The sequence below is a fragment of the Chrysochloris asiatica genome, unplaced genomic scaffold, assembly GCF_000296735.1.
Source record: "Chrysochloris asiatica unplaced genomic scaffold, ChrAsi1.0 scaffold00130, whole genome shotgun sequence".
Taxonomy (NCBI): domain Eukaryota; kingdom Metazoa; phylum Chordata; class Mammalia; order Afrosoricida; family Chrysochloridae; genus Chrysochloris; species Chrysochloris asiatica.
In genome coordinates this window covers 89,757-99,122 of record NW_006408648.1, presented here as the reverse complement: position 1 = coordinate 99,122, position 9,366 = coordinate 89,757, and the positions used below count along the sequence as shown (strand labels likewise).

General features: G+C 37.2%; 1 protein-coding gene across 2 annotated transcripts in view; it reads left to right on the top strand.

Moving 5' to 3' along the window:
• The window catches only part of IQCB1 (IQ motif containing B1), a 138,050-nt gene that overhangs the window by 40,892 nt on the left and 87,792 nt on the right, over positions 1-9,366 (top strand). For both annotated transcript variants that reach the window (XM_006869347.1, XM_006869346.1), the window contains exon 5: positions 1,288-1,387. In XM_006869347.1, coding sequence (XP_006869409.1) covers positions 1,288-1,387 — 100 coding nt within the window. The remainder of the gene's footprint in view (positions 1-1,287; positions 1,388-9,366) is intronic.

Genomic DNA, 9,366 nt, shown 5'->3' with positions numbered 1-9,366 from the left:
TAGAAAGCCTCATCTTTCTCCCGCGGAGCAGCTGGTAGTTTCGAACCGCTGACCTTAAGGTTCGCAGCCCGATTCGTAACCACTACGCTACCAGAGCTCACTTAACAACAACAACAACAACAAAATGGACTAGTAAACTTTAGCTACAGAGAATATTTTTTTTACTACTGAAGTAGTAAAAAATAGAGCCCACACCAATACTTAATAGTAATAAGATTGTTTTTCTAAGTTGTTAAACATTACAAATATTGCTGCTTTCTAGTGAAATATTAGACTTTGTAAATGGAAATGCAGAATAGGAGTTAGTCTAGGAGAGAAATTAAATCTGTTTCCTAAGTAGAGAGAAAAGAGAAAGAGTAAAATGGTTCCATAAAAGCTTAGTATCCACAGAGCTGGCCTGCTGGCATATCTGATCTTCAATTAAACTTTTCCTTATTCAGTGGAAAAGGAACAGAAAATTAACAGTTTTGGGAAACTACTCAGTTCTACACAATGTATAGTAGCCTGTGAGAAAGTTATAATTCCTAGTTTTATAGATAAAGATGCAGAAATGGAAGTTTTAAGAAATTAAGTAATTTTATTAAGCACTCAAGTCTTTATAACTGGCTGCTTATAGCTTACACATTGTTGTGGTTAAATGCCTTCGAGTCAGTTCCGACCCATAGTGACCCTCTAGAGGGTTTCCAAGGAGCGACTGGTGAGCTTGAACCACCAACCTCAGTTCAAACTGACTTTGCAGTCTAGTGCATTAACCCACAGCACCACACCAGGACTCCAGCTTAAATATTATAACAGAGTTAAAAACAAGTATTTGTATAGTAGCTAGTGCTTTCATTCTTATTAAAGACAATATACAAGCAGACCTGGTACATCATGTAACAAAAAATACAATTTTTTGAGAATATGAGCCACCTGATTACAGCTTTGTGTGCCATTTCCATTCCTTCATATTTTCTCTTCTTCACAGGATATTTGTTTTCTTTACTGAAACTAATGGTTAGAACAAGGGTTAAGATAGGTTGTTTTATTTTATTTTCAATTTAAGAACAGATTTATAACTTGATATTTATGGATGCTCTCTGTAAATTCATAGAAGTGGAATGACTGTTATCTCTGGTTATTGAAAGTAGCCATATCTTAAAATCTTCTTTATAGTAGAGTATACAAAAGGCAGAAAGCTCAGCAGAAATGGTCATGCTTTCATTTGATTTGAAAAGGTTGAAAAACCCTACTTTGTACTATCATAAAGTCTGCCTTGATGTTTCTTTTTTATTTTTCTTCCTTTAGTGCTGCAAAGTGACCATTTCTTGCACTTACTGCAAACTGATGATGTTCAAATAGGAACTATAGTCATGACTATGCTACAGAACATACTACATATTAACAGGTAACTTGGTTTTATAAAATATTACTGACTATTCTTTATTAGAAGCATTACCCTTCTATGCTAATTTTTCTGAAGTTATTGATCACACATGTCTAATGCACAGTATGCACAGTACTTTTAAAAGCTACATTACTGTTGTCTTTCAGAAAAAATGTTAAAATCTGGGGATTTGTCTTGGAATTAGTATCATCTTAAAAGTTAAGAGATGGAGCTCTGGTAGCATAGTGGTTACAAATCGGGCTGCTAACCTTAAGGTTGGCAGTTTGAAACTACCAGCCGTTCTGTGGGAGAAAGATGAGGTATTGTGCTCCAGTAATAATTTATAGCCTCGGAAACCCTGTACAGGGTCGCTATGACTCGGAACCAACTCAACGGTACTTAACAACAACAACAACAAAAGTTGAGAAGCTTTTAGACCAAAGAAAAATATTCTGATTTCTGAAGAAAAACATTGGGATCACAATAAAAAAATTCTTAATCATATACTTATTTAGCAAATATCAAGCACCAATTGTGTGCGCAATATTGTGCTTGGTGAATGTGGTTGTTAAGTGCTGTTTAGCTGGTTCCAACTCATAGAGACCCTGTGTAGGGTTTCCAAGGAGTTTGAACCACTGACCTTTTGGTCCAGTGCACTGTCCTGCAGCGCCACACCAGAACTTCTTCAGGTGATGTTGTTGTTGTTGTTAAGTGCCATCGAGTCGGTTCCGACCCATAGCGACCCTGTACAGGGTTTCCGAGGGTGTAAGTCTTTACAGGAGTAGAAAGCCTCATCTTTCTCCTGCGGAGCGGCTGGTAGTTTCGAACCGCTGACCTTAAGGTTCGCAGCCCAATTCGTAACCACTGCGCTACCAGAGATCCTAAAAGACCCTCATTAGCCAGAGGCTTAATTGCATCTGGTTATTGAAACTTCCCACATCTTAAACAAATCTGTGCTGGAAGAAGTACAGCCAGAATGCTCCTTGGAAGCCATGATGGCGAGACTTTGTCTCTCATACTTTGGACATGTTATTAGGAGGGACCAGTCCATGGAGAAGGACGTCATGCTTAGTAAAGTGTAGGGTCAGCAAAAAAGAGAACCCCCCTCCCCCAATGAGGTGGATTGGCAGCAGCAGTGGGCTCAAGTCTTAACAAAGTTTTTGAGAATGCAGCAAGAGCAGACAATAGCACTTAACAACAACAATAACAACATCTTAAAGTCTTTATTGTAGAGTGTACAAAGATAAAGACGTTTAGGAGGAATGATCATGCTTTGATTTGGGTTTAAAAGGATGAAAAAAAATCTGTCTTTATGCCACTGTAGAATCTTTGCTTTGATCTCTCTCTTTTTTTTCTTTCTACCTTTAATACTGTTGTTGTTAAGTGCCTTTGAGTTGGTTCTGAATCATAGCCACCTTACATAGGGTTTCAGAGGAATGGCTGGTGAGTTTGAACTGCTGACCTTGCAGTTCAAACCAACCTTATGGTCTAGTGCCTATCCAGGACTTGAATACTACAAAATGGTAATTTCTTTCCCCTACTGAAAATTGGTGATGTTCAAATCAGATCTACAATCATGTCTGTGCTACAGAACATCTGTTGGTTTTACAAAATGTTACTGATATTTTTTATCAGACGCATTACCATTTTCCACTAATTACATCAATTGATTTATATCATTTCTATATGGCACTTTAAAAGTTTTAATTAGAACAAAGCTTAAGGATATTTTTAGGAACAGAAAAATATGTATCACCCAAAAAGATAAAACTGTGTTTTACAGTCAACCAAAGATTACCAACTATACGTAGAAGTAGGAAAACAGGCCCATGTGAGAAGATTAAATTGATCAAAACTGGCACAGATGTTACGGTTAACAATGATTTTAAAACATTCGTTATACTGACATAATTTATATGGGAGGGGGAGTCAAATTAAGTTAGAAATGAAAACTACAATGTCTGAGATTAAAAATAAACTGGATGGGGTTAGAAGCAGGTCAAAACTGCAGATTAATTTGAAGACATACCAATAGAAATTATTCAAAGTAAAACAAAGAAAGAAATAAAAAATAAACCTATACCAGAGCTCTGGTAGCGTATTAGTGGTTACGAATCAGGCTGCGAACCATAAGGTCAGTAGTTTGAAACTACCAGCTGTTCCGCAGGAGAAAGATGAGGCGTTCTGCTCCCGTCAAGATTTACAGCCTCGGAAACCCTGTACATGGTCTCTGTGAATTGGAACCGACTCCACGGCACACAGCCACCACCACCACCATACCAGAGAGATCAAGGACAACTTTAAGCAGCCTTAAATATGTGTAATTGAAGTACCAGATAGCATGAGTAGTCAGAAGAAATAATGTCTGAAAAACGCCCAGAAGCATTTTATTGTTATTGTTATTGTTATTAACTGTCATTTAGTTGGTTCTGATCCATAATGATCTGAGGAGCAGCTGGTGAGCTTGAACTGCTAACCTTGCAGTTCAAACCAACTTTGCAGTCCAGCACCACACCAGGACTCCTCAGCAAACAGTAAGGGACAATAAATATAAAGAAAACCACACAAATACACATCATAATCAATATGCTCACAATCAGTGATTTAAAAAAAAAATCTTAAAAGCAGCCACAGGGTGAAAAAACATTAAATACAAAGGAATACAGATGAGGGTGACAGAAATAATGTAAGCAAGAAGACATTTGAACAGCATCTTTTAATTGAAAAAAAATTTACACTATAGTTTTATGCCCAGTGAATATGTTTTGAAAACAAAAGTGAGCATGGATAGACATGCAGTCTTACCAGGTGTGGGAGACAGATTGGGAAAATACCCACAAATATATACAAATAGGTTTGAAAGAGGGTATTTCCACACATGTGTTTACCTATGCTGTAAATATATCCATGAATATCCTCAAGGTCTGTTTGAACCACAAGGTCAGTGATTCAAAGGCACTGGCCACTCCTTGAAAACCCTACACAGAGTCACTATGAGTCTAAACCAACTTGACAGCACCTAATAACAACATAGTAGTGCATGGAAGGGGTGGAGTTATGAAAACTTTTTAGATATACTCAAACACCTTGAGGGAATGATTTACCAAATCTGTGGTCATACAGCCATGGTCTCAGGGAAACATCAAGGGCAATTAGCTTAACATAGCCTACAAAGACATTGTTCTACATCCGACTTTTGGTTGGTAGCAACTGGGGTCTTATAAGCTTTTAAGTAGCCATCTTAGGTACAACTACTGGTCTCTCCCTGTCTGGAGGAAAGAAGAGTGGAGAAAATTGAAGATGAATGGAAATAATTAGTCTAATGGACTGATGTATCACACAAGCATCAGCCTCTATGAACTTGAGACCAGCAGAACTAGATGGTGCCTGGTTACAAGTACCAGCTGCTCTGAAAAGGATCACATCAGAAGGTAGAATATATGAAGGAAATGTGGAGCAAAATTCAAAATCAGAGAAAAGACCAGATTACTACTTGGATAGAGTATCATTGTACCCCCATGGCTTAATTTTCAACCAAACAATAGACAGGTCATAAGAGGAATAGTTACACTAGGGAGGTACTCAGTCCTTAGCGTAATCATCCATTTTAGCCATTTGAGATCAAAAAGGGTATCACTTAACCAAGGACAAAGTTCAGAAGAGTTAGGAAAGAAGGAAAAATATAAAGAGGAAACATAAGGAGGAAGTGAGATAAGTGATGTTACATTGTGGGGATTATGAACAATGACAAAATGTGTATGAATTATTGAATGGAAAACTGATTTGCTCTGTAAACCTTCACCCAATTCACAATAAAAAGTTGTAAAAACACAAAAGTTAAATAAAGGCTTTTCTAGAAATCACCAAATGCATACTGCAAAATGTTCTTAAAATTTATCATCATCAGAGACATACTACAAAAATGTATAAGGAAGTCCTTAGCCAGAAAGAAAATAATCTGTACAAAGTCATAAGAAGGATTAAAAATTGTAATTGCATAGGTAAGTGTACAAAATTATTTCCTTATTATTTGTTGTTGTTGTTAAGTGCTGTCGAGTCGGTTCCAACCCATAGCGACCCTGAACAGGGTTTCCGAGGCTGTAAATCTTTATGGGAGTAGATAGCCTCATCTTTCTCTTGCAGAACCGCTGGTAGTTTCGAACTGCTGACCTTGTGGTTCGCAGCCCAATTCGTAACCACTACACTACCAGATACTAATAAAATAATGTGTTTTGAGATTTGTAACAAATGTAAGTAAATGTATTAATAAAATAAATTCTAGAAATCTGGATATGAAAGTATCCTTTTGTAAGTTCATACATTGTATGGAAAGTGATACAATATCACTTGAAGGTAGACTGTGAAAAGTTCAAAATGTATACTATAAATCTTAGAGCAACCAGTAAAACAACAAAACAAAGAACTGTAAATAATATGGCAACAAAGGTGATAAAACCAAATCATAAAAATATAAATCAGTAATAAATCAAAGCCAAACGAGTTCATATTGAATAGATTCTGACTCATCCAAAAAAGGAAAATGTGTATACAGCACAAGTAGTATATATATATACCTATATCTATCTATGTATATCTATATCTATATGTGTATGTATATATATAAACTGCTTCTTGGAAACCCTATACTCTGTCACCATAAGTTGGAACCAGTTCAATGGCACTTAACAACAGCAACATATTAATTATAAATGGCTGAACTCCTAATAAAAAGGCAGAGATTGATCAGATAAAAAATAAGAATCAGCTATATGCTGCCTAAATTCCGACTGGAATTTTATCCATAAGCAAAAGTTCAGTTTATCAAATTGTAGCAATTTATATTTGCTCACAGTATCAAGCAACTTTATCTTCATCTGGTCTAATTCTGGTCAGTTAGCCATCCAAGCTAGGTCAAATGGTTACTAGCTGCAAGTTAAGGAGTTCAGGCACACCTCCCTGCACTGCAGATCAACTGGCTACTTTAGTCTTTTCTCTAGCTTGCAGTGGCTACTCAATGCCTATGGACTCAAGAGTTTACATATCTCCCTAAATTTTGGACTAGCCAGCTCTTCCTCTTTGCTTTCTCATCTCAAGGTCAATGATGTGAATGGAATGTGGCCAAACGCAGCCCATGTCTACATTACTGCATTTCTTCCTCCTCCACTTTCACTCAGAAGTAGACCCAGGTTGTCAACCAATGAGCATACTGGACTGCTGGGTCCCATTTGAGTTTCAGTCCTAGAAGGGAGTTTTCCCTGATGGAATGACTTTTTTTCTTTGATGCTTCGGAAGCAAACAGCTTGCTTGATATTCAAACAGCTAAACAGACTACTTTTTTTTTCTTTCCCTGTAGGTCTTTATTTCAATAAAAATCTGTTCTTCTAGAAATTCAGGGATGAGTGGCTAACCTTTCAGAAGTGGTTCACCTCTCCATTTTCCTAGTTTGTATTACTGTAGAAGCTCCATTGAAACCTGTCCACCATGGGTTACCTTGCTGGTATTTAAAATACCAGTGGCAAAGACACTAGCCTCACAACAACACACAAGCTACTACAGTGAACAAACTGATAGAACAAGTAGAGCCCAGGTATATACCTCATATATATTGGCAATTAATTTTAAGTAGAGATTTAAAAGTCATTATGTGGTAAAATGGCCTTTTTAAGTGCAAATGAAAGTCAGATATTAATGTGCAAAGAAAAGAGCTTCCATCTATATTTCTCACATGCAAAAATTTAATTAAAATAAGCCATAGGCCTAAATGTAAAACGTGAACTGTAGAACTTTTTTTTAAAGTTTTTTATTGTGAAATGAGTGAAAGTTTACAGAGCAGATTATCAGTTTTACATTTAACAAGTCATATACTTTGTTTCATTACAATGGTTATAATCCCCTCAATGTACCATCAGTTAACAGTATTTCTCTCTATTCATTTTAGCTTTTTCTTTTTTTTTTTTTTAACACTCAAGCATATATAATAATTTAAACCACCAAAGGGTACATCCTGCAAGTCTGCCTCCTTGCCACCAGCTCTCAGTCCCTCTCCATGAATCTAGAGTCCTCAGCTGTTCCTTTTCTCCATATCCCCATCTCTGCCTCCATCTCTTGGTATCACTGCTTCTCTAGCTAAGGTCCCGCTTTCTGTTTGTGCTCTTCTCCCTTGATGGTCCTAGGTTCCTCTGTTTCCGGTTGCAAGATCAATTACTCCCCCGTTTTTGTTACAAAACTTCTACCTTTAAGCTGTAGAACTTCTTGAAGAAAATAGTAGAAAACTGACTTTTGGTTTCCTGTCCAATAGTGGAAGAAACTGAAGTCATATTCCTATTCTCACAACAAAAAAAGCTCCAACAATTCTGGGATTCATGAAAGAATTGTAGTCACAAGATACACCGCAACATCAAAAACTTGTGAGAGAGGCAAAAATAATGAATCAAAATTTACTGGGATCCAAAGCCACTGCTGGATCCTAGCAGGAACATTTCGTTGTTGTTACTGTTAAGTGCTGTTGAGTCAGTTTTGACTCATAGCCACCCTGTATAAGGGTAATTAACTAATTGCTGGACACTGAGCATGAATTTATTTGAGAGAGAAAAACTCCAGAGGGTCCAGCCTTGGTGAGGGGGTGAGGATACATTTTAATTAACTTTACCTTCAAGAGTCCAACTAGGTCCTCAAGGTGAAGTCTGGAGAAAAATCCTTGCCTGATTCCAGCAAGGAGAGAGAAAGTCATTTTGAAATAAACTCAGTCATGGGTTTGTCCTCAAGTTAAAACCGTTATGTTAAGGAGCAAAGATGTCACTTAGAGGACTAATGTCTGCTTGACCCAAGCCATGATATTTTCATTTGCTTCAGGTGCATACAAAGTTGTACAGGAAATAAGACAATAGAAGAATCAATGCATTTTAGTTATGGTGCTGTTAAAAAAATTGAAAGAACAGTAAATTGCCAGAGAACAAATAAAGCTGTGTTCAGAAAAATGCAGCCAGAATACTTCTTAGAAGCTAGGCTGTCGCTTTGGACATATTGTCAGGAGGCACCAGTCACTAGACACGGACATCATTCTGTGTAAAATGAAGGGTCTGTTCAAAAAGAGGAAGAACCCCAACAACAACAAGATGGATTGGTACTGTGGCAGCAACAACAGGCTCATGCTTAACAATTATGGAGATGGTGTAGGACCAGGCAGTGTTTTGTTCTATTACGCATAGGGTCATTACAGGATGGAATCAACCGAATGGCATTTAGCAAGAAAGAACAACCAACTTAGGAGAAGAGAAATACCCAATGTCAGCCCCATTTAGCCTTCATATATCACCCAAGGGGAAAGGGGAGGAGCTGAGATTTCTGAAGATTACAATCTAGGGACACAGGCTCTTTAAAAAATAGATTTAACCATAGGATTACAGATTACTTCCATACCTTAGCCCCACATCAGCAGGGCTTCTATATAATAGGGTTTTGTTTTTTTGTTTTTTTAAGGTTTTTATTGTGGATTGTGTGAAAGTTTACAGGGCAGATGACAGTTTTACATTCAACAAATCATACACCTTGTTTCATTAAAATGATTACAATCCCCTCCATGTACCATCAGTTAACAGTAGTTCTCTCTAAGCCCTGTAGCTTTTTTTAAAAAACAAAACAAAACACTCAGGCATATATAATAATTTACATTTCCAAAGGGCACATTCTGTAATCTGGAGTCCTCCCCCTCTCCATGCCCCCATGTCTGCTTCCATCTGTGGCATCACTGCTTCTCTGGATAAGGTCCCGCATTCTGTTTGTACTCTTCTCCCTTAACGGTCCTAGAATCCTCTGTTTCTGGACTGTAAGATTAACCACTACCCTGTTTTTGTTACAAAACTTCTACCTTTACAATTGTGACATTCGCAATTAGTCATGAAAACAATTATTCACTATTGAATCATATGAATCTTACCCCCATCTCTTTTTTTTTTTAATTTAAGGTTTTTATTGTGGATTGAGTGAAAGTTTACAGGGCA